The sequence below is a fragment of the Apostichopus japonicus genome, chromosome 21 (assembly GCF_037975245.1).
Source record: "Apostichopus japonicus isolate 1M-3 chromosome 21, ASM3797524v1, whole genome shotgun sequence".
Lineage (NCBI taxonomy): Eukaryota > Metazoa > Echinodermata > Holothuroidea > Aspidochirotida > Stichopodidae > Apostichopus > Apostichopus japonicus.
In genome coordinates this window covers 14,890,070-14,915,854 of record NC_092581.1, presented here as the reverse complement: position 1 = coordinate 14,915,854, position 25,785 = coordinate 14,890,070, and the positions used below count along the sequence as shown (strand labels likewise).

Here is a 25,785-nt window from a genome sequence, read left to right as displayed (position 1 = left end):
GGTTCGGGGCCGGGGGGGGGGGGGTTGAGGTTGGGTTGTTCCCTAGTGTATGTTATTTCACAAGCGTATCTATGTCGATTAATGTAATTTAAAAAGGATCATGGAGACCCCTGTGCATCCCCGTGACAGGCTTATTTCTTTAGCTTGGCTAACAATATATTAAATGCCTTCAATTAAGCTAAGCGGCCAACCTACGGAAGAAGATAATATTGAAACGTCATGATAAAAAAGATGGCGCTAGTTAAAAACTCATCTATTTTAATAGAAAATATTATGTCTCTTAAATGCATCCGTACCTTAAATATAAGGCGAATAGCGCGTCATGAGGCCGCGTATGCAGTAGACAGAGGCTCGCTCACAACGAGTAATTAGACTGTCCGACCATAGGCAAGGATTCAAACACGCCACCTAGCACGCGTCTGGTCGATTTCACCCGATACACACGAGAACACGGTCACTACTGTAAATCTTAAAGTTTGTACCAAAGTAAAAGCTGGATCGTGCTATAAATCAGTAGCATGTGCTATTAGGATTACAGTAAGAAGTTCTTACTGTAATCTGAACTGGGGATATGTGTAACCCAACAAATGCACAGATGCATTTTTGGGGATTACACATATCCTCAGTTCTTACTGTAATCATAATAGCACATGCTACCGATTTATCATATTTATCAGCACGATCCAGTTTTTACCATGGTATAACATTTAAGATTTACAGAAGTTACAGTAGTTACTGTAATCTCCGTGTGAATCGGTTGTCGATTTCACCGATCCTCTTCGCATCCTGCGGGTTCTTTTTCGACATTTAAGTTTATGTTTACGTTAACTTACATGACGTTCACAAGTCTACGGACACCTATATGATCAAGATTATCCTAATCACTCTAATAAGCATTGGGTATCACGGCAATAGCTGCAACTCCCATCAAAATAATAGTACATTTAATAAATGAAACGGATGACTCTATTGACACTTATCGCTTTCAAGACAAAAAGGAATAAATTTAAGTGAAATCTAAACGATTTTTGCTCAAGAAGTTTTCATAGTTATATCGTTTAAGCCTGTAAACTGTTCATCATTATTTTGAAACTCAGGAACTCCATTTCTTTACATTAATCAAGACAATTTTCCATTATTCATAAACCCCCCAAACAGATCTTTTAGAGCAGAAACACTTATCTATTAATGCCGTGTGAAGTTTACCGTAACTAATATTAAAGAGAGGGTATATAATATTCTGTATGATGACAGAGAGATTCAATCTAGTTCTGGAAAGTGTCCGACTATGCGATGCGTGCTCTATGAATTAATATAAGTTTACTCTAGCTGGGTTACTCTAGTTGGATTTTGTGTTAATTGTTTGTAGTGGTTTCCCATATAATGAAGTTGATATTTGTGTTGGTTTTACTGACTATTTACCAGCTCAATAGTCAGTCCCTACCAAAGGGAGAGCATACTTTAGGTCTATTATTTGTTGTTTGTATAGGTGTCCGCATATAAGGCGGGAGGCCCGGGTTCGCATCCCGGTGGAGGCTGCAAGTGTTTTCACAGTTCTGGATTTTCCAAATCACTACAATTTCAATTATATATATATATATTCATTTGCCTTTGTCGTTTACCTCCATTTCATAAACATAAAGTCTGTTCAAAGTATCTCTTTCGAGATCCGGCTTTAGGAATCACAAATGATTTCGAGTTGGTTAGCGTCGCGTTTGATCTCTAGAGTCAGGCAAACTGCACTTTCCACCAATCAGAGATCGAAGTACATGGTACTTAAAATACTCAATAAAATACGAAACACGGTAACAGGGTATTCTATACAGCTGCAGGATCCGGTAAGCCTTTATATCAAAGTTCAACATTATGGTACAATTATCTGTTTATATATAATCACATAAACATAACTTAGTCATTACTATTTAAGTTATTGCCTAAGAACACCATGAGAAATATATCTCTTTTGAGCTTCAAAAGAAATTATAAACTTGGGTTCTTCTTTAAGTTTATAACAAGGTCAAAGCAGAAAATATTTGGAGCAAAGAGCCAGATAAATAATCAAACGTTTATACTAATACATATTATACCTAGATATACAATGTCAAGGGTAAGTCAGTAAATGTTCAAGTCGAAAGGGTTTGTATAACGGTAGAGCGTACGTGTTTCAACGGCCGGATTGAAATCTTTTGCAAGCTGGATTTGACCAGTGGGTCGTCTATTGAGACACATTGACGGATAGGATCCTCTCCTGTGAGCCTGTTCATCCATTATTATAATATTTACAGAATCTCTTGTGAAAATGTTTCACGACATAATTCAGGTGATGATATCCACAACCATCTGCTTTAAATGTGATGTATTGCAAATATTTGTTACACTGTGTTCACATCAAACACAGCGTAAAGGGTTATAAGAGATATCTGTGTACTTATGATTATCCGTACGCGATCAGTTGCGGATATTACAAACAGATCGTTACCAGATGGTAAAACGTATACGCATGTGAACACACGGGGAAGTCGAATACCGCCACACGTGATATAGATTCATTCTCGCTATCTCGCTTACAATAACTGACCAGAATCACGGATTTAATATCAGGAGAATACACAATATGAAAAGACAATAACGAATCATTCAACTACTCAACGACAAAATGGAAGAAATTTAGAGAGTCAATTTCTAATGCAGTATCAGTCACTCCAGGGAAAGACTTCAGAGTTTATTTTCCAGCCGTGTGGCTGAACATTTCTCTATACCTAATTAAAGCACAGATAATCTAAAGTTAACCATTATAATTATTAGAGATTCATTCGACCGATGCTCAGAAATTAAACAAACCAACAGACAGACTAATAATTAAAACTTAGGCTGCACACGTAGCAGTTCGGATTTCCATAGGGATCATCTTCCATTCTCGACAAACAATATAAGTTAAGCGTGTGCCAGCAACTCTGTTTAGTGAATGTTTGTTTGTTTATTTGACAACTATAAATATATCGTTCCGATATAGGTGACGCAAAATTTCGTTTTACCGAAAGGGAAACTTTCATATCCGCACAGTAAAATATTCTACATACACAATGCATTTTGACGATCTATTTTCTTACACAAGTTAAATGTTGCTTCAAAGTTGAGTTCCTCCGATATTTGGTGACTTCACCATGATATCAATCTTTAAATCGTAGAGTCTACTGAATGTGAGAACTTCTGTCCAAAACCTTTGCTCGTATCTGAAAAAAAGAGTGTAAAAAGTACACGGCATGTTAGTAATTTGTTTGATATTAAATACACAGATATCTTTTAAATATTGCTAGTAATAAACCGTTTCATAGTGTACTATTAAGGGCAAGAGAACAATGGAAAAAACAAAGCGAGAAGAATAAAGATAAAGCAAATAAATAAGGTGTTAATGCTATCGCTGGATGCACTCGGGCTCCGCCCTCGTGCATCGCTTGCATTATCCCCCGATCGTGCATTAATCATGTGAGTAACGCACGCTAGACCGTTGATTAACCCCATTCATTCATACACTACCATTTGTGTGGGAAAAAAAAAAAAAAAAACACATTTTTGGTTACATATAACCAAAGATTTATTAAAGTGATGCCCCGTTATTTTACCGTGCGTTACTCACAGGATTAACCACGGTCAGCTGACCTGAATGGACCAATAGGATTTAGGAATCTTTACTAAGTATGAATAAAAAGAAGATGAACAATAAGAAGAAAAACTGAGGGAGCTAGATGTCTCTATAGATTCAGACTTGACTAGTTTGGTTTTTTGTATCTAGTATTATATGCTTCATTGATTCGTTGTGTTTTCGCAGTTTCCACAGAGGATTTTCTAGTATCAGTCGACAGAAAGTTTTCAATTCAAATTGAGAAATTTTGCACCAGTTAGGTTTTGAAAGAAAAGGGTGACGTATGAATATGAGATACATGCCCCCCCCCCATCCACCTTTCACATTGTAACAAAAAAACAAATTATCGTTACCAATTCCAGAAACCCGGAAAGTGCACGAAGACGCTATTACAAGTCGATAAGAGGCGTAAATAATTAAATAAGAGGACAATTCGAAGCGTTGTTGTGCGATAGTCATCAGTTTGAGCTGATTTCATACGAGTTAAGTGTATTGACTATGGAATTTACAGACACTGTCTGTTAAAAATTCAAAATGGATTAAGCAGTCATTAAACTTTTGTCAATATAACTTACAACCTGAGCAAATATCTATGTCACTAACATGTTCCTGACTTAACAAACCAATCTATAGTCCCTGTTACTTTAACGCCATGGGAAATTTTCTTTCGATCTTAGTTATTTCAAGTTTTATTTTTACAAATTCATTGTTTTATCAACGAGTTCAATTTTGATTAAATAGGCGATTATCCCCATCGAATGGACGAACTTGAAGGATGCCTGTAGGCGGAACATTAGTTTTAATATGATGTGGACTGTTAGAAAATACTGCTAGCAGAGAAGTTACCTTTTAAAGGGGCTACACAATGAATCCAGCCAAACAATTAATGTCAGACGCCCTCTATTTTTCCAACTTCTGATTCCGTCTGATTAAGGGTTGTACCTTTGTGTGTGTGTGTGGGGGGGGGGGGCGAGTGTGGGGGCTCAGACAGTAAAAGATACTGTTTCCGCTCAATCATAGTAGAATGACTGTGGAATGCTGTATAGGCCTAGATGTTTATGTTATTGGAGAACGCCAAGGGAGTTGTTATATGTACTACTTGGAATGACCTTTTGTAATTTGTAGTGTCGGACATGTGGGTAATTTTTACACACATTGAAGGTTCACCCCTGCACTGTGGGCAAACCAATTCATAAATTTTCGGGTCAGCCAAATGCAACTGATAATGATGCCCATCGGTGAAAGTGGCTGAATCACTTGTCTAACACGGAGAGCATTAGGTCATTTCGTCAGATGCAACACAAAACTTAAAAGGAAGGATGATACTTTTCTGGGCTCAAATGACATTTTTTTACAATGCATAACAAATTGATTGATTGAAAAAGGACAAATGAGCTGAATGTCATCAAAAGGCGCTGGGTTGTTTTCATGAAGTTAACAACATCTTTTTCTAGAGTTATTAGGCATTTATATAACGATGGATTAACATGAACATTTCTTCTTCCACTGAGAAGCCGAGACCATCACCAAGTTAACCTTAAAGGAGCCTTTCTGGGATGTATAGCATATTTTAAAGGTGAATATCGTGGAATTGGAAAAGCTATAGAAAAGTCATTCCTCAGAATGTTCGCTTTCTCAGATTATGATATATCAAGACTACCAGTCTGCCCCAAGTCATCCTTTAACCAAATATACTACCGAGTTCAACATGGTGCTGCTTAAACCATAGCGTACGGCATAAACACACATACGGCATATACGCATACATACGGTATACACACTTACATACTGTATAGACTCATACACACAGACACACACATATATATACACATAATGAAACGTTAAACCTTTCTTTGTTTTCAACTTCCCTTTCAAATTTTATGTATTTGCGTTTCTAAATTTATTAGTATGTGGTAATTGTCTCATAATTCACTAGTTCCACGCTTTCTTTCGTATTCATATATTTTATCCTATACGTGGTAGTTTCATGGTCATCAACAATCATATCAGCTGAATGTACATCACCAGTTTCCATGTCAATAGAAGTGCCAATAGAGTTAATACAGATCGAAGGCTTAGTGCTTCTCCGTATTTGATTGACGTGATATTGGCATCTTGTCATATTTTTCAGTTGTAAAAAAATAATAAATTAAAATGTATTGTACTATCTTCGTCCGTATAGTTTAATCACCAATACTAAGAAATGGATGCGTTCTATTTCTCTTTCCATTGTATGTATTGGAAATAGTAAATTATGGAGAAAACGTTATTTTGATAGGAGCTTGTACTAATTACTTCAACAGTGTAGAGAGAGCTGCAACACATTTTTTTTTAGGGTGGGGTGTAATCCAATGTGCTATTAATTCTTTATACATGGTAACCAAAATACTTCCTTATTTGGTCAACGTAGACTTAACTCTTTTCTTCTAACATGTTGTGTCTATGATACTTCAACAGCATATTGAGACTTGAAACTGATTTTGTAATAACCCCCCCCCACCCTTCCCTTCCAACCTCATACCAACCAGGGGCGTATCCAGGATTTTCCAATAGGGGGGCGTCAGGCATGAATGATCGCCGTCCTGGGGGATGGGTCTATAAGGGGAGGGGGTGGACAATTTTTGCTTTCGAAAAAGGGCTGAAATGCAAAATGGTGCCATATGCATGGGCGGCGATCCGTACTTCCGAGTGGGGGGGGGGGGGATATGACCTTGTTGACTATCTAAGCGTAGCGCCACCATGGGTTGGCGCGAAGCGTACAAGAAAATTTTGGGATTAACAAACCCTCTAGATGGCCGGAAACGGCACTTCCCGAGGTTTCCAAGCGGCATATACCCAACTTTAAAATAGGGATGTCATGTCCGAAATATCTCATAATCAGGATCCAAAATACCTTTTTTTTAATTTCGGGTGTTATTTTGGGAAAATTGCCCCTGTCAATCTTGTTTCAGGCGCAACGTTAGAATGTTCGAGAGCTCTTTTATATTATTCGATGAAGAAAATGGCCTCATGCAGGCTATTATAGGCCTATACACATGCAATACACAATTACACATAGTTACATTCCTAGGTACCGATTGCTAGGGCATCCAGGTGAAACGTGTATTAAGCATTACCCTGGTAACATGAGATTCTCAGCTGTTCGAGGGAACATGTACGTGTGTAGGCCTACTATAGAGCCTATATGAATACTATGAGGGTGCATATATGTACTATATCAATACCGTGGGCGCAATAATACATTTTGCATGTTATAGGGCCAATGAAGCCTATAGTCAACTATTCTTGCTTTATAAAGACGCTTTATTTGAAAAGATCGCACTGCGTTTATGGTAGGCGAGAAATGAAGCTAAAAAAGAGCCGTACATTAACGATGATGCATAAATGTAGGCATGAAAATATTCTTATCCCTGGCATTTGGTGGGGGGGGGGGGGATATGGTGTATTACATCCCCCCCACCCATTTTCATGGGGGGATATATCCCCCATTCCCCCCAGGATCGCCGCCCATGGCCATATGTGATCGATTTTTCGACCTTAATAATAAGCAACATTTCCAGTAAATATGGACACAAAATGCACAATTTAGTATGGCTGGCATGTCACTTAGTGTTTATAGTGATAATACAAACACAATTACCATCTATGTTTCTAAAACTATTATGCCGCCGAACTTCGCCAGAACCTTTTTTTCGGCAAACAAAAAATAAAGCATACGGGGGGGGGGGGGGGTTGAGCGATCACCGACATCTCACTTAAAGGTCGTCATCAATTTTTTTATTTTTTTTTGCTAAACTTTTTTTTTTTTGGTGACGGCCAATAGGGGGGCGCGCCTGTTGCGCCCCCCTGGATACGCCCCTGTACCAACAATCAATTGTAGTTATGAACAAACCTTGCATTTAGACCAAATTATAACCCTTTTTTAAAGTATAAATATGACTCAGATCGGACGTCCATAGTCTTACTTATTCTACGGGAGGACACCAGACCCCCTCCCCCCCCATTCATCTAAGTCGGCTTCAAGATTCACAGGAACACACTGTTCTTTTATAAAAGCCCTGGACCTACCCCTGTTAATGTCAATGAAAATATACACATTTACCGACGATGAAACGATTCTGTTAAACTTCTGATGTTGCTGCCGATGAACAAGGTCTCCGTTTTGAGAGTACGAATGACTTGTCTGCATCCACGTAAGTAAATATTCCGCCGGTTTGAAACCTGTTGCAAACAAGATAAACCATGATAGACTACAAACATTTGTATATATTAGTCTTTGTCTCACAAGGAAGCATTCAAGAGGAATGCAGACGTTTCACCTATAGAGCATCGTTGGTGCAAAACTCAACTGATCTATAGTGTATTGGCAAGACATTGATCATTCGGATTACTTCCCCCCAAAAGACCTCTCGCATTGATTCGGAAGAGTAGACCTGTTCAATAGTAGTTCAATGTAAGCTCAGTCGATTCACACAGATTACTGTAACTATACTACAAATCTTAAAGTTTTGTACCACAGTATATACTGGATTGTGCTGACAAATCTGATAAATCGGTAGCATGTGCTATTAGGTTTACAGTAAGAACTGAGGATATTTGTAATTCCAACAAATCCCAAACAACTGGATTTGTTGGAATTACACATACCCTCAGTTCTTACTGTAATCCTAATAGCACATGCTACCGATTTAGAGCATGATCCAGTTTTTAATGTGGTACAAAACTTTAAGATTTACATTAGTAACTGTGTTCTCTATGTGTATCGGGTGATATGCTACATAACCGGGTATAAAGAATACAATTATCATCAAATGAACTGTATAATTATTTTAATTTATTCGAACGGTTAAGCCTTCACCGATCCATCAATCGGTTAAAGAAATTCAAGTGTGAGCAACTTGATACCTCTCTCAAATGTTGACAGATATTACAATTAGCAGTATCATTCTAAAGCAATACGTTTTCAGGTTATTGAAATGAACCATATATAGTCGTAAAAGGAAAGCTACGGACGTGTTATCAGGAAAGATCAAGCTGACAGTTGTATTTTTGGGAATCTTTACAAACATATCCTGTTTTGATTGTTTTAACAGCGACTCTTCTTTTCTGTCTCTAGCAACGATAGCCTACATCATTTTCACACACATATAACTTACCTTTCTACTTTTTACGTGCTTCCTTTTAAATTTCCATTGCTGCCGTTGCCTTGACAGAGTACACTGTCTGAGCATTTGGGGTTTATATTTCAACGCGTAAAGTTTCGGCACAAAAAGGCTGCTGACAAAGATATACCCAGAAACTGTCAGACATTGTGAAAGTAGTACCGTTCTGGCGTGTTTATCTGGCGGTAAAATGAGATACGTCACAGAAACAGCACTCCAAAACATGACGTGAACCACGAACGTAGAAAAAATAAATTTTCCCTCGTAAAAATTTGCTTTATCCATACGCAGCGAATATGAAAACACGGTTCCGGCAATATCCAATATTATCTGATATACAAGAACCATGAAGTAGCCAGGTAATTCGCCGGAAGAAGCACACTTAACGTATACTAACCCCTCTGGACGGACAATGGTCTCTTGAGGTTCAGGACCCCCAGTGACTATCCATATGGTCACAATTACCATTTGTAATGCAATTGTTACGCCCAACCAGAGGAATGTCTTCCCTGTCATATTTTTCCTTGTATCATACATGGAATATGATGCAATCATTAAGAGAGTTAAAAGTATGGTTACCGGTAGTGGTTGAATGATTGCAACTAAGGAACAACTCCAAGTCGTTGGTCTTATAAAACATAAAAGTGGCGTCAGAAAACATGATAAACTTGCGATAAAAATGGCTTCGCCGTATCTTGAAAATGACCCATTGACCTTTTTCACTATCAATATGAAGAATATTATTAAACTAATGACTAAACCGATGATAGCGGACACCACGACTAAAATACCTGTCAGTGAATTTATTTCAAGGAAATAGTTTGTAAAATCGTCACACCCGGTTTTTGGGGCGTTTGCTGATTGATTGTTAGCACATTGCGTACATTCATCGGAGTTCTCTGTCTGGCTGTAAGAGTTTCCTCCACATTTTGTGCAATTCCAGCAGCATGAGTTTGTATCCTGGTTAGTAAGACGTTCCCCGGGAGAACACTGGCTCGAACAGAACGACCGTGGTGCTTCATCGGTCCTTCCCACCTCGTCGATAGTTGACCAGATAGTAGGCGCAAACATTGCCAACTCCTCATGTTTCCATTCTGAGACGGTAGTCCATTGCCCATTGAACGTCGCATTTTGATATGATGGAATTAAATTCTTGATGTCGTACCACGAACTGGTCGCCAGGTCGCCATACGTTGTGAATGCAATTACGTTTCCACTGTGACCTCTAAATGAGGATCTATTCATTGCTTTCAAGAGAAGATGACTCTCTGAGGTAGTGTACTCTTTACTACAATATGTGGAAGTACAGTTCAATATGTCATGCAAAGCTAGAGCGATCGTTTCCACGGCATCGAAAATGCTACCAACAGGTACATATTCAAAGAACGGATCCGACGAAGGCAGTTCCTCTTCGTTGTCACATTGTCTAACATCGGCAAGCCCAGAGGTCATGGCAAACGTACAATTAAGTTGCTTCTCCCAATACTCGGCGAGAAAGGGATCTTCCACTCTTAGTCCAGATTTCTGAACACGCACATCATGAATGTATTCGTGGAAATCATCATCTTGTTCTGTATGAGGTACAATTGCCAACATTCCTTTCACTACCGGATAGTAATCTGGGTTAATCAACTGTGTAGATACAGTCCACGAATCCGTTCCTAGCCAGACGTAACCGTAGAGTCTGTCTCGCTTAAATTGTGAGAGTAACACAAGCATCGGTGATTCCTCGGCAATGGCGACAATGACACGAATGTTTTCGAATTTCCTGCAGAGAGGATCACATGAAAATAATATTTTAGTTTGAGTCTATTTTCCACAAAATAATTAGGACTATGGTATACAAACATAAATACAGTGAAGTGAAGAACAGAAGAAGCAAAACTTTTACGAACAGCAACCTTTCTCTTTACGTTAATGGTTTTATTCTGGTTTCAAGGACCTTATGATCATGGATGTAATCCGCAGATGCTCGTCAAAAGCTTTACATCATTGAAATATGAAATTATTGATGAATGGATCGGCACGTGCCCAGTTCAATCTTGGGAACGATCGAGGGATTGAGAGTGACGGTTGAAAAAAGTGTGAGACAGGGGAAAGGGGCATGGGTTAATAAAATGAGGCTAGTACGGTCATGAGTCCGTTATTGAAAATGAACAATAATACTGTCTAACAGAACAGAAGGCACTTTACATTAGAATAACTATATATTCGGTTTCAGATATTTGATCCAATATAGGGTAAGCGTAGAATATCAACCAGATGATTTTCATTACTTACAAGTTTCCCCCTTTTCTAAGGAAAAGTGCATGTCTATCCAATCTTGTAATATAACAAAGTATCCTTTGTTGAAAAACATTGGAATACTTAATCACAAAGTACGAAATGCACAGAGGATCGCCCTCAAACCAAAGATACATATCCCACTGCCTTTCCAAGTTCTTATTCCCACCCTACCAATATTTATCCTCTTCCGCCTCCTTCGCCTGTCAAGACCTCTGGTGACCAATGGTGACACTTACTCACCACAGGGGCATAGACCTACATTAAATGAAACCGTTAACTCGGTTTCACCCCTATAAGGTACACCCATGCGGGAAATTAGGAGATTAATTGTTTATTCTTGGAATTTATGAGCATCTTTCCTATAACAATCATTTTATTGACAGAAAGATAAGAAACATCGGATTTCCAAATTGCTGATTTTATGACTCCTATGGTAATTATGTATGCAAACATGCAGCAGAGGACGCTATTTTGAAAATGTTCAAATTTTGTACTTGATTTCTCTGCCAATATCCGATAATTCGTCCGGGGTGCTGTCAATGCGAAACTGTCGAGCTAAAGCGATACAGATTTCCAACTCTATAGATTTTTCCGTGAATATTTGTCTGGTGTCCCTTCCAAAAGCAAAATCATCTGTATATAGTAGAATGACAGTGGTCCAATTATGGTGCATGATGACGCTTAGTAGGGCATCGATCTGATTCTCAACAGATGATACTGTCCTTAGAAAGTATCTGGAAGAAAAGGGAAAACAGAAAAAAATAACAGTAGAAGCTCCTTGTCAGTCGCATCTACATTTAAAGTTGCGTTTTATGTTGGATTTTAACCTTGTGTTACTTTGACCAAATCTTGCAACATTCATCTAAAGGTGGATATCACTCTAAATGAGAGATGTGGTTGAAATCATTGTGCGTGTTGTTAACCGTTTCATGCCGAGAATTTGGTGTACCACGAGTTGAATGTAGTGCTATTGTATAAGTTCTATTCTAACCTTATACGAGATACTTTCATCGCTCTTGGTGCTATGTTTCGATGGAGTTAAGTAACAAACACTGTTCTCAGTTTCATTTTTGTCATCTCCCTTTATACAATTTACTAAATGAGACATTACTAGTTACAAAAGAGAGCAATTTTAAGTTAGCTGAAAGGGATTACACCATTAATATTTAAGCAGTTCCTTCAAACGTAGGGAATATTTTATCAGCTAAATGTATGAGTAGTTCTTTGGGAAATCGTGACAGAGTTGCATAAACTATAATGTGAAGACGAATTATTAGCAAATCACCTGCAAACTTAATACAAAGAAAGTGATATTGTCGATTTTCGAATCTGAAAAGTTTAACAGTTTGGAACTTTGAAACGTTACCTCCCATTTGTCCTTAAAAATTTACAAACACAAAAGTGAAATGTAAATATATTTGTCCAATATGAACCAGTGACCGGACCGTGCAGTAGTGCAGAACTATCACTCTCCAAAATGACTTGTTATATGTATATGTAACTCACTTTTATTGTGATGTGATGACTTGTGATGAAATTTTAGCTACAGAATATTGACAGTTAATCAAACACTCTAAATATCTCAAGGTTAATGACAAATCAATAAAACAATTGTAATAGCGTAGATATAGCTTCCAAATATATATCATAATGACATAACGAATCACCTACGGTAACCAACCTCCTAAAATAAGGGAAGCTATAACAAAGTGTCATTCAAGCGAACATATTTAGGTTTAGTTATAACATATTTAGATGGAATTTTTCAATGAACAGTGTGTGGAACATTCCTCTCTTCAATGAACATTGTGTGAAACTTTCCTCTCTTCAATTTAATTTTTACATTGTCTGCCTCAGGAGTATCCCTTCAGATAAAACAAATTTTCCTCACGATTCTGTTCCTAAAGTCAGGGTTAAAACTTAGCTTTCGCTGTAAAAATGTAAGTCTGAAATGCTCCTATAAGTCAAACAAGCATGATCATCTCATCGTAGCAGAAATCATAAAGATTGCTTAATTACTGTACCAAGGTTACAACACTAGCCCTGTAAAAGATGTTCCCATAGATTGATATTGACTTCAATACTGTGGCACGGTATGTTATTTATGCATATTTGTATGTATGTATGTATATATATATATATATATATATATGTTTATATCTATATATATATATATATATATATATATATTTATTTATTTATTTATTTATATATATATATATATCTAAATATATGGAGATTTCAATTGGCAATGTATTAAGAAGTCATTATAGTATTGGAAATTCAATTTTGTACAGTTGTTCTTGTGATATAATATGAACATTTAATTTTCACATTTATTTTGCTATTTTCATAAAGTGTTCCTTTCATAGCTCAAATGTAAGATAAAACAATTTAGTTGTGGTTGTGATCGATGATTCAATAAAGAATGCCGAGTTACAAATAATTTTACATTTATTTTATATCTGACGTCATCGTAAGGACTTGAGCGAGTCTAAATATTGAATGATTTGAATGTTTACCTTGATGCATTTTAGATCATTATATTTATTTCCTTTGGTAGAGACTGGTTTTGCATCATGTTAGACATATTGGCACTTTTGACATGATCAAATACTGAAAATTTCATTAAGAGAAGGCACTGCCTAATTGTATCATGCAAATATGAAAAAGAGGGGGAAAACCGAGAGGGAAATGTAATTAAACATACATGAATATTAACAATAATTAAATTGATGATATTATTTTATTTCTTCAGTTGATGTCGTCTAATCATATTTGGAGTGTTAACTACCTGCACAGTAGTAAATGTTCATAATTTTCACATTTACCTAATACTAAGTCTTCCCTTATGCTTTGAAAACGAAAGAGTTAGAAATAACTTTTTCCTGAATCGGACGATAGAATATCTTATAATTAACCTGCAAAAAGCAAAGGTCAAGTAGCCATTTTGTTTTAATTTGAACGTTGATAGTTAATGAATGGCAAAGCCCATTACCGGGTTTTCAATAAGCCTGATACTTACTTTAAGACCTAGCTAAAACGTAGTCTATCTTTAGCCTGGGGATATCACTGGCGTATATACGGATCGAAATCCCCTGATAATGCATTTGGCATTTGATGTTAAAATACTGGAGTCTGTTTGATGTTTGACTCATGATTATTAGTCTATATTTCACGAAAAGACTCTGTTTAATCAGGCGTTTTCTTCAAGAAGCATTGCGTGTTTGAGATAATACAACCGTACGTTAAGTTGGAATTAACATATTAATTGGTAATATAACTTTTAGAGAATAAACACACACTAAATTTTACATCAAATTCCGTCACATGGCTCAAAACATTTTGCAATATATTGCACGACATGACGAAACTGATGGTTTGATGGGGTGTAAAATTACCAGTGTATGCTTCAGTTGTTTATATCGATTAAGTCTGAAAAAGGAAATGAACTGAATGCTTTGTGTTCACCCTTCTTGAAACATAATTCTTGGGAACACTAAACAATGTTATAATTTAGTCATCAATATATGACAAGAACGTGAAAGTGTAGAAAGGTGAAGGTAAGAAAAATAATGTATTGTATAAGCGTTAGAAGGGTACAAACTTTTTGGGAGATTATAGAAAGAACTGAAGAATTTAAGGATATGTAACTTCAGTTTTTAATGTGTTTTTGCTGAAAATATTTACGGCAAATTGTCACCGGTATAGAATTCCGTACATGTTTGTTCGTTTGTTTGGGATACTGTATGAAAGCGAATATTATATGAAAAACAGGAGAAAGCCAAGGCCCACACCAACACTTTTCACCCACCCCCCCTCCCCCGACAGAGAACAAAATAAATATCACCCAGAAGGAATGACAAGAATCCAGTAGTGATACTTACTCATATTGTGCTTGGCTTAGAATTGATGACGTTGCAGCATAACTAACTTGCGGCACTTTGAATAGATTAAAGAAGTTGGCTGTGTCGACGGCTGCATTATTAGTCCGTGGGCCAATAACAGCAATGGCAGATGACCGTGTTGGGTCTGGCAAAGAACTTCAGGTACCAAAGAAATAAGGTATAAAACATTTATAGACAGACAAACTCTAATGTAATGTCTACTTGATATATGAACAACAATGTCAACATGAGTTTAAGCATGAACAACAATATCAACATATTGACATGGCATGAATGGACTACCCCCATTGTTTGATCCGATTTTGTGTTGCTGACTAAATTTTGCATTTCATCATCATATTTAGTTAGTTATATGAGTCGACTGTCAGGTTGCTTCAGTCCCTGCACTTAAGTGTATGATGAATGAATCTCAATTTCACTGTAAAAGTACTAAGCTGTGAAATGATATAAGTAGTAATGGGTTTACTAATTAAAATTTGTTAATTATTAACCAGTTACTGTAATTTCCTGTAGGCTTAACATAGAACTGAAAGCAATATCAACAGTATTTGAAATTGACGTTTCTTTGTATCATTGTATGTGTCTACGTACAACAATCAGTTCGATTTTTTAATTTTTTTTTTTATACCATCTATATTACTATATATTTGTGTTTGTTACCTGTCACATTCAGTATCCGTAGTAATGAAGTCTAGCGAATTCGAAACCGCGATATTCGCATCACCGCGAGTGTCATGAATATCAAAGCCTGAAAGGAAAACGAGACTGGATATTAATGTTCAGGTTTTTATTACTTTATATATATATATATATATATATATATATATATATATATATATATATATATAGTAGTAAATATAAATATATATCTTTATATATATATATCTTTATATATATATAACTATATATATATATATATAACTATATATATATATGTATATATATATATATATATAGTTATAGTTATATATATATATATATATATATATATATATATATATATATATATATTGTTAACAGTTTTCGCTCTACTGTACATTAATATATGAAGGGAAAGAAAACAATTTCCACTTTTGGGAGATATTCCATTAATATCAAAGGGAAATTGCCCATGAATCATCATTACCTTAAGTACTGACCGTTATGATACACACGATTTCCCTACATCTGTTTCACTTTGCTCTTCTCTTCGCAAAAAGCAAAATTTCACCATTGTCTATAACCAGTGATAAGTACAGTCCACAAAACGCAATCAAGGCCGCCGACCTTTCATCACATACCTTATCAGTAAATCGCTAACTACTTGATAATTAACGGGGTATACTTTAGTGTCTAGTTTCAATCAGTTTACCATAAAATCCATGATAACGCAGTGTTTGAGTGCACAGCAACTCTCTGTGGACAAGATTTAAGTCAACTTCCTATATATATATATTATATCAACAAATGAAGAAAGTAACTTTTTGGTCGAGATCAATTACCATATACTTTGGCCAAATTGAACATATATTTATATATATATATATATATATATATATATATATATATATATATATATAGATATAGATATATATATATATTTATATATATATATATATATATATATATATATTAATAGTTACGATATGACAATCTTGTCTTGAAATAATGAAAAAAGAAAGATATTAATACAAATTTAACATTTTTCCTTAAAATTTCGATCCCCCTCAACATCAACATCCCCCTACTCCCTGGAATAGGAAGACTATGAATTGGGTTGATTGCTGTTTATCAAAGAAAATGACTTCAAGATTACATGCTTGTTTCTACACCTCCGTGTTTTTCATTATTGAATTGTAAATTGTTAGTTCATTTCATAAGGGAAAATGTAGGGCATCACTTATAAATGACAAACAACGTATTTTTCTTCAAATGTGAAAAACAGCGGTTAATACCATGCTATACGTGAAAAGACTAATACATTGCAGAGGATAATGAAATAAAGATATCAAATTGTCCATTATGACCACTAAATCATTTTAAAAAAAAGAAACAGAAAAACCTAGCATTAAATTGTTTTCATTTGAAGTATCTTTCCTCAACGGAACAATTTGTTTTAGTATAACTAGAAGCGCAGCCTTTAAAAATAAGTCAAGGAGTACCGTACATTATATTTTCCGAAATAATCAAATCAAATATCCTGCAAAAGTCCCCCCTCCCCCCCCCCCCCAACCAAAAAAGAAAGAAAGAAGAGAACTATGGAATAGTGGAGGGTTAGATGATGGTTCATAAAAAACCTCAGTACGTGAGAACATAACTTATTATTTTAATTGCACAGATTCCCACCAGTTACAATGAAATTATAGGCAAAACGTTTGCCAGTTAAAGGATTAGTTCAGGTGTCACAAATGTTTATCGTATATGAAAGAGGACATTAAAAGAAACCCAACAGTGAAGAAATTATTCAAATATCTTTTTTCGTTTAGGAGATATTCAAAGTTTAAAGTTCTCTATCTGATTGTGTAGAAACTGATGAAATCAGACTAGCTGTGACGTCATATCCTCACATTCCTGAAAAGTCTTTGTTATTTTATTAAAATATTTTGTAAGATTTTATGACTTACAACCAAAAAGATACGTCAGGAGATCTCATATATGTCAAGAGAAGTATTTGAGATTTAACATCTGAAGAATATGTGATTATATTTTTTTAAATTTGTGAGTACAAAAATAAATTATTTTTTCTTGAAATATATTGACACATGTTAAGGAAGTGAGGATGTGGCATCACACCCTCACAGTTAGTCTTTCTACACCAGTCATTTGCAAAGAAATTTTGAAATCTTCAAAGTGTGATATCTCCTTAACAGAGAATGTTATCATCATGGTAGTTTCTTAACTATTCTGTTTGTCTTGCTCTTTCATACAAGATAGACATGTCAGACACCTGAACCAATCTTTTAAAAGGATGATATCTGCAGAAATTAAGTCTTGATAGGTCATATGCAAAGAAGAAAGAAAATAATTTACCCACATGGTAATTTTTTTATATATTTTTGTTTTTGGCTGCTAAACTTTCAAAGTCTTCTTAAATCTGTGGAATTGTCCTTTAACGATACATTGATGACGAGGTCTGTTCCTCAGTGAAGACCTAAAAGTTGATCCTCTTTTTAAATGTATATTCTAATTAATCATCAGAAACATGTTTCTCTACTTTTATATTAGCATCTGGGCACGCTTTGGAAACATCCAATCCCCCTTTTCTTCCACAAATTTGTAATGGATTATAAACATAGTTTTATAGGCCATAGAAAATGCGTTGCGTCTGATGAGAAGACCTAACTGCATTATGACCCAATTTAGTCTAAGTAGTCCAGCCACTATTATTAACGAGCCTCATATGCTTAAAGGCTTTGAAGACTCGCCCCAAACCGCATGCGGCCATCTGAAAAAAAGTTAACTTTCCGTTGCTTGCAAGCGTTTTGTTCGTGCTGCTCCAAAATCAGACAGTAATGAAACGTGATGCCTTGTTATCTTTAGCTGGACCTGAGATGTCCATCGCTGTATTGTGTGTACACTGTGCTGTGGGTATTGACCGCAGCTGTATGTACTGACTGAACACTAGTGTCTAATACAGTGGCGTAGGAAGGTACTTTTGAGTGGGGGGGGCTGAAGACTGATGGCCGGCCTGGGGGAGGGGTCTAAGGGGAGGGGGTGTCCCCCTCCCCTTTGGATTTTTTTGCATTTCCAGGTGGCCTCAGATGCAATTTGGTGCAATATAGCACACTTCAACACCCACTCCATTTTGTAAACTTAATTTTGTATTTTCACCTAGCCTAAGATGCAATTTGGTGCTCCAAATGAGATTTTTTTCTCATTTGGAAATGAAAAAGGGGTTTTCTGACTTGCGAACCGGGGGGGCGGAATGATACTTCCGCCCCTCCACATTTTTCACTGGGGGGGCTGGCGCCCCCAGCCCCCCGGTTCCTACGCCCTTGGTCTAATAACCGATGGTGGCAAGCTGTGTGTGTTTTTTCTGGGATCGATGGTGGTGTGTAACACTTCTGCCACATCTCATTCGAAACTAGGCCAGATTACCGGCATGAGACGTTTCTTTTTGCGCGAGTCTTCACACCCTTTAAAGGGACATTTCTTAAACATTAAATCGGCCTATAAGAATACGACGTGAACTCAGAGCAGTTTAGTTTTACTCTACAAACATAAAAACAACTAAATTTTTAAGTCATTCTTTTTTTTTAATATTGCATAGCATTTATGGTACTTAAAGTTAAAATTGTTCATTGGGATAAATCATTAAGAAAGAATATTTATTTTGAAGGTGTTCTATGAAAGCAGTTAAATGACTGTAATGTTATTGATTTTTGTGTGTGGTATATTGAGGCATATGCGATTAAGTGTTACATTCCATGAATGCATTGTAAATATATATCTTGCTTGTTGAATCAGCTTGAAGCTATACATTTTCTCACTTTTATTTTTATTTTGGAGGTATAGTGGCGGGCGGGAGAGGTCGGCCAGCCAGGAGAATGCAAATGTAGCTTCTTCCCTATAGGTCATTGACATAAATGGAAGCAAACGCAATTCATTGAAGATATGACACAATCTTGTAAATCCTAATACCTCCTAAAGAACTTACGATTTATTTGTGTGGCTTATAACGAGAGTTTACCCAATAGTAGGGATGCACCGGATATCCGGTCCGGCCGGACTATCCGGCCGGATAGTGAGCAATTATCCGGTTCCGGTTCCGGCCGGATCTTTTTCAAAATCTGGCCGGATCTTTTTCAAAATCTGGCCGGATCTTTTTCAAAATTAGGCCTGAATTATTCCTTAAAAAGGTGTTGGTATTAACTTAAATCAATGTAAACTATTTCCCAAAATTAATAAAAAACATTCAAAGTAGGGAAAAATCAGGTTTAACATGTTTAATTTGATTTTCTCAATGGTTTGACCCACTGTTTCTAAAGATCAACCAATATAATACTCCTTGTTTCATACTTCTACTTGTTATTAAGGATTTTCTTTTGTGTTATGAAAAAATCCGGTTCCGGCCGGATTTTATCCGGCAAAATCCGGCTCCGGCCGGATCCAAAAGTTTGAATCCGGTGCATCCCTACCCAATAGTATAAACTACAGGGAATACTGTGGTGCTTACATACCCAATGCTACGACTGAATCCCCCCCCCCCCCCCCTGAATGAAGTTAACAAAAAAACAAAAAGGTTTTTTATGTTTATGTTTCATTATTTCGAATAAAAAGATCTCTGATAAAGATCTAGTTTTGCTTGGCACTCCCTACTTTCTATAGATTATACCGCCCGTTCTATAGACAAGTAGATGATAAAGATTCATTAACTATATGACCATTTAAAGAAACCATCTGAAGAAACAAAGATAAGTCATATTATAAACTGTACTTCACATTAACAACTGTTAATAATTGACCAAAATAAGCCAAATTGATAACAAGCAAAGACTGTCAACGAAAATTTTAATAACGATTTTGTTTTGATTAAAGTTGGATGCGCGGAGTGTCTATATGAATAACACTTAACGATTTTTGTTTTAAATAGATATTCTTTCATTGAACTACTCATGTTCAAAGAGTCTTATATAGGGAAAAAATATTCATAATATTATATTTCACGAGGTTCCTATTGAAAAAAAAAACAAAGAGAGGATATTGCTGTCTACAAATATCAGACAATAGAAAGAGCATGATTCCTTGAAGGAATAAAAAAACTGTATTTAACCAAATGTATGTTACGACAGGATGTACAACGTTAGTTTTTGTTAGAGCTATATAATAGCTGAAGGTCACTTTAGTATGCATGAATAGCTATATTATAGTTCAAAGTTGCTACTATGATTTATAAGATGCTAAAGAACATTTACAAAGACCCGACATGCAATAAATAATAAATATAAAGCCAAAGAAACACCAACAATCACGAATAAGAATATTGCTTTATTGTACCGATAACAACATTGCAGTGATCGAATAATTGGCCTTATTCAAAACTTTACATCCCATTTTACGTCACACGTTATAGAAATTCATAATTTACATGAACATTCAAGAAACTTACCTAAAGTAACATTAGGCAGCAGGTCTGTTCTATTGTTTATATCTTCTATGGCAAAGACCATTGCGTACATCCACTGTAGACTTAACGGATTTATAGGACCATCGGTCCCAACTTGGAAAAAGTGGATATCAAATAGTCCCCCTATAAGAAAATCACCAACACGATGAAACGATTCTGGAAGAGGTGTGGCCTCTTCGACAAGGGCGTCGTTTGTCACTTCCTTTGAATTGATCATTAATGTTAACGACGTTATTACGAGGAATAATGTTAGATAGCTGACTGCCATTGCGACCTTGAAGCTCCTAACTGACCTTTATGTAATACAAAAGAGCCCTTAACAATGGATCCCAAAAATCAGTGTCGGTGTGTCCTTCATCAGGAATCTTTATTTCTGGTTGAAGATAGGACATTTGGAAAATGTCGAAACAGAGGAGGTTTGGTCGCATGAGCTTTTCAAGGGGAATGGAATGTGTGTTAGCATATGCAAAACAAACTACCATATATGGGTCATCTATCGAGCTTCCTTCCCAGAGTTATCAAATATAACATTCCCGTGTTTCCTATAAGAAAAACTTCCAGCAATCAATTCGAATATTTTCGCAATATTTTTGTATCTTTCTTTTGAAGAACAACTGCGAATCACACATAGCAGACATCTGTCGGTTGATACAATGCGATGGGTATTTAACACTCCTGTGAAACAATAAAACAAAAAATTGTAATACGATGTAACACGATATGACACGATATCATACGATCTATAGATCATTAATTTGCAGTAAATGTTGTTCATAACACAAACACTCAGATAATACTGGCAGAACATGAAGTAACGTCCGACGGGGCAGTGTATCTTCGCCTTATTTGTTTTGACTTTATATGGCGTTCATAACTTGGTCTTCAGTTGTGTCGAATACGCGGCTGTCGCCAAGTTCATTGGTAACCTAATATACATGTCAACGTGTATTACTGTATAATATAACTGTAATATATCCACGTGTATCAACCATCACTTTGCGATTATGTCCGAAGCGGAAGGTGGGGGGGGGGGGTGTAAAGGGGTCTTAGTTGGAGATGAAGGTTATGGACGGAAGCCTGCATATTGGCCTTAACTTTTTGAGGGAATGTGCTGTCGCATTAATCGGTTCATTTCCTACTCCCCTTATAAAAAGAAATAAACATTTCGTGCCTAGTTCCTCCATTACCAGTTTAGGCATAATTACTTGTATTAACGAGTAACGGTTATAACGTGTGGCTTAATTTGTAACTTTGATATGAGTTTGATTCAATATTATAATGGATGTTCAAGTCCGCCACCGGATTTAGAAAAGTCGAATGGTAACATCTCTCGGTTACCGTTCTTCGATTCGAAACGAAAACATGTTATAGATTTCAAAGCCTTTACAGACTCTTTTAGTTGAGCTCATATTTCTTGACTAACTAACATGATATGTTTATTGTTGTGCTTCCATATTTAATTTGTCTCTTGAGAAGATGACATCTTTATGGCTATAGTTTTCATAACGAAGATTTGATTGATTGGTTTAATAAATATGATTCGCAGGTCATAACGGAACTACAATTAAAACCTTGTCGTGCAAAATCTCGACAATTGCCAGGTAACGCTCAAGAAAGGAAATTCAACAATAGGTGAATATATTTATACACATATATACTCGACTTGGGCATTTGGCTTTCAGCGTGTTAAAACTTTCATTTTGTCAGGATATAAAGTCCTGCCTCAACTGAATATGTAATGAAATGTTAAAGATCCTCTGCGCACCCACAAATATATAAATAATGATTTACTCATGTTGAAACATTTTAGCCAGCGCTTAATAACCATCCTCGACTCATTTTCCTTTCTGGTATATTTAACGTAGACTATATATAGCTGTTTGCGGTAAGCGTTTTTTATTTATGTCTGGATATAATATGTGGAGGTATACCAAACCTGAGGGAAAATATACTTTTGAAAAGCTTCGAGCAATTATTAACCTTTAAATTGCCGTCAAAATTAATGTTGAGTATATGGTTGTTAACATGTTAGCATGCTTGTTTCGACGATCGGGAGTCATCAATCAATTCTTATTTCAAAAATTTGCTCAATCTGATGATTTAACTTAAAAGTTAGCTATGTACTGATGCAAGAAATTTCTGTAGAAATGGTGAATAATCGTGCGTGGGTCACATCTTTTCGGGAATTCGCAAATCAAAGAATATTGTAAAGCTTATGCTTTGAGTAATTCATCATTTTTGGACAAACTGACAGTCACGTTTGCTTGAACTAGATCAATTGAAAAATACCTTCAATGTGAGTAAATCATATCCAATTCCTTCAACTACCCCAAGACGCTTTTATAATTCACCAGGAAGTTCATAAATGTGCAGGGATTTCGTGTCCGAATAATCAATTCGTGCAAGTAACGCGGAATAACGGTAACACCGTGGGTTAGGACTATTCCATTCTTCGCTTAGGTGTTTTATGTACTGGTCTTTCCTTTTTAGTAACCGTGCGTCATGGGTCTCATCGCTTGGGGGAAATCAAGAATTAAATATTGATAGAATATTTATGCTCTCAGTAATTCCGCATCCTATTTAGACAAAATGTTAAAATTTCTCAATCTAAAGTTTAGTTCATATTTATTTGTAACTATAAATGTCATATGTATGTATTAATTTCTGAATCATCGACATCAGCTTTAATAAACATCCACGTGTGGTTACGGCAGTCTACTAAATACATAGATTGCCATTAAATCTGCTTAAACAAACCCAGTTGTTGACTTATGCCCCAATAAAAACCCTACGGTATTGATTTGATAAAATACGGTCCTTTCACAGAAACACGACTGAAAAAGGTCACCAGTTAAGCATATACTGTTTGCTTTTTTTTAATGTGCTCCATGGCTGGTTTGAAGAGAAGTGATGTCATGAGCGTTTGTCATATATGAATTAGTTACTGCAATGACTACGCTGTGTGAAATGTAGAGGACATTTAATATGAGTATACTTTGTAACTGATTTAATCTATTTGAAACAAAACCGAAAAGCATTTGAAGAAAATGTGTAGTTTTCATGAATTTGTAACCAATTTAATTAATAATTTAGTGTTTCCATTTGTTATTTATCCATATTAAATTGAATAGGTCTTTAAAATACATACTAAACTTTATATGCATTATGTACTTACCGATATAATTTCAGTGTAGGCTTATACTTGAATGTACAAATCTACCCGGCATACTCAACAAAGTTTGCATTTGTTGGAAACTTGTCTGATTAAAATACATACTAAACTTTATATACATTATATACTGTACATACCAATATAACTTCAATGTAGGCCTATATTTGCGTGTACAAATCTACCCGGCATACTCAACAAAGATTGCATTTGTTGGAAACTTGTCTGATTAAAATACATACTAAACTTTATATACTTTATATACTGTACATACCAATATAACTTCAATGTAGGCCTATATTTGCGTGTACAAATCTACCCGGCATACTCAACAAAGTTTGCATTTGTTGGAAACTGGTCTGAGTAAAATACATAGTAAACTTTATATACATTATATACTGTACATACCAATATAACTTCAATGTAGGCCTATATTTGCGTGTACAAATCTACCCGGCATACTCAACAAAGATTGCATTTGTTGGAAACTGGTCTGAGTAAAATACATACTAAACTTTATATGCATTATATACTTACCAATATAATTTCAATACTTGCATGTATCCGGCATATTCAACTAAGTTTGCATTTCCTGGAATCTTGTCTGAGTAAAATACATCGATCGCCACTAAACTTTGTGTGATTATACTTACCGATATTATTTCAGTGTAGGCCTATACTTGCACGTACAAAGCTACCCGGCAATCTGAAGTTTCCTGGCATGGTCGTTTAAGAGTAGGAATCGAACGGTAAGAAGTCTCCCTCGAATAGTACCTTCCACAGATCAGATTACGAGTGGAAATGATATGAAAACATAAAAAGCCGCTCAAATAACCAATCTGTATGGTCGACTTGGCCAGCATAATGCTCAGTTTGTTTTCTCTGCGCCTAAACCACCTGGATAAAGTCTTATCTGTTCTGTACAATTCAAGGTCGTTAAAAAGAAATAGAAACCAGAATGCAAAAATGCATTGTGGTTTCGATGATATAACATCAGCAGTTTTCTTCATGAATCTGACGTACTGTATAGTGATGGTGTACAGCATATTTAATCTAAGTAATACAGTGAAAAGCAGTGTAATGTTAAAACAATAAATTCAAAATGACACAGGTTGTCCTGAAATGACCATTGACCTCATCAACAGGGGTAACGTATTTGGTGAAAAAACCCTTGTAAACACGATATCTCAAGAAGGGAAGCTTAGGCAGACCATATATTAGTGTGTAGAAGTACCACATTGAGTGCAAGAAGCTTATTGTTTTGGTGGAGGACAAAGGTCATATGGGGTCACTAGGGGTCATATTGTGAAACCTTGAAAACATGATATCTCAAGTTTCAAGCTTGGGCAGATATACTTGGTATTAAGGTGTATAACATTGAGTACAAGAAGCCTATCGATTTTGGTGGAGGTCAAAGGTCATTTGGGGACAACAGGTCGAATCGTGAATTAGCCTTGTAAACATGATATTGCAAGACAGATATTTGGTTTGTAGATGTGCCATATCAATTG

At 35.9% G+C, this 25,785-nt stretch overlaps 1 protein-coding gene across 2 annotated transcripts; it reads right to left on the bottom strand.

Annotated features, from left to right (window-relative positions):
* Positions 1 to 700: 700 nt before the first annotated feature.
* LOC139962895 (extracellular calcium-sensing receptor-like) lies at positions 701 to 25,155 on the bottom strand. Of its 2 annotated transcripts, none has more exons than XM_071963283.1 (8): positions 24,928 to 25,155; positions 21,088 to 21,780; positions 15,660 to 15,747; positions 14,979 to 15,134; positions 11,586 to 11,825; positions 8,800 to 10,573; positions 7,746 to 7,864; positions 701 to 3,233 (listed from the first exon to the last, which is right to left on the bottom strand). In XM_071963283.1, the coding sequence occupies exons 2-8, from the start codon at positions 21,371 to 21,373 to the stop codon at positions 3,128 to 3,130; spliced, it is 2,769 nt and encodes a 922-aa protein (XP_071819384.1). In that variant the 5' UTR covers positions 21,374 to 21,780; positions 24,928 to 25,155; the 3' UTR covers positions 701 to 3,127. The 2 variants fall into 2 exon arrangements, with proteins under 2 accessions (XP_071819384.1, XP_071819385.1); XM_071963284.1 differs by lacking the exon at positions 24,928 to 25,155 and adding an exon at positions 24,415 to 24,522.
* Positions 25,156 to 25,785: the final 630 nt, after the last annotated feature.

Bases quoted from the DNA above. Each gene is read 5' to 3' on its own strand.
- LOC139962895 (XM_071963283.1), bottom strand. From the start codon at position 21,373: ATGGCAGTCAGCTATCTAACATTATTCCTCGTAATAACGTCGTTAACA. The intron at 15,135-15,659 runs GTAACAAACACA...TGGTACCTGAAG, and splicing joins ACGGATACTGAATGTGACAG to TTCTTTGCCAGACCCAACAC. The intron at 10,574-11,585 runs GTACAAAATTTG...TCCTCTCTGCAG, and splicing joins GATATTGGCAGAGAAATCAA to GAAATTCGAAAACATTCGTG.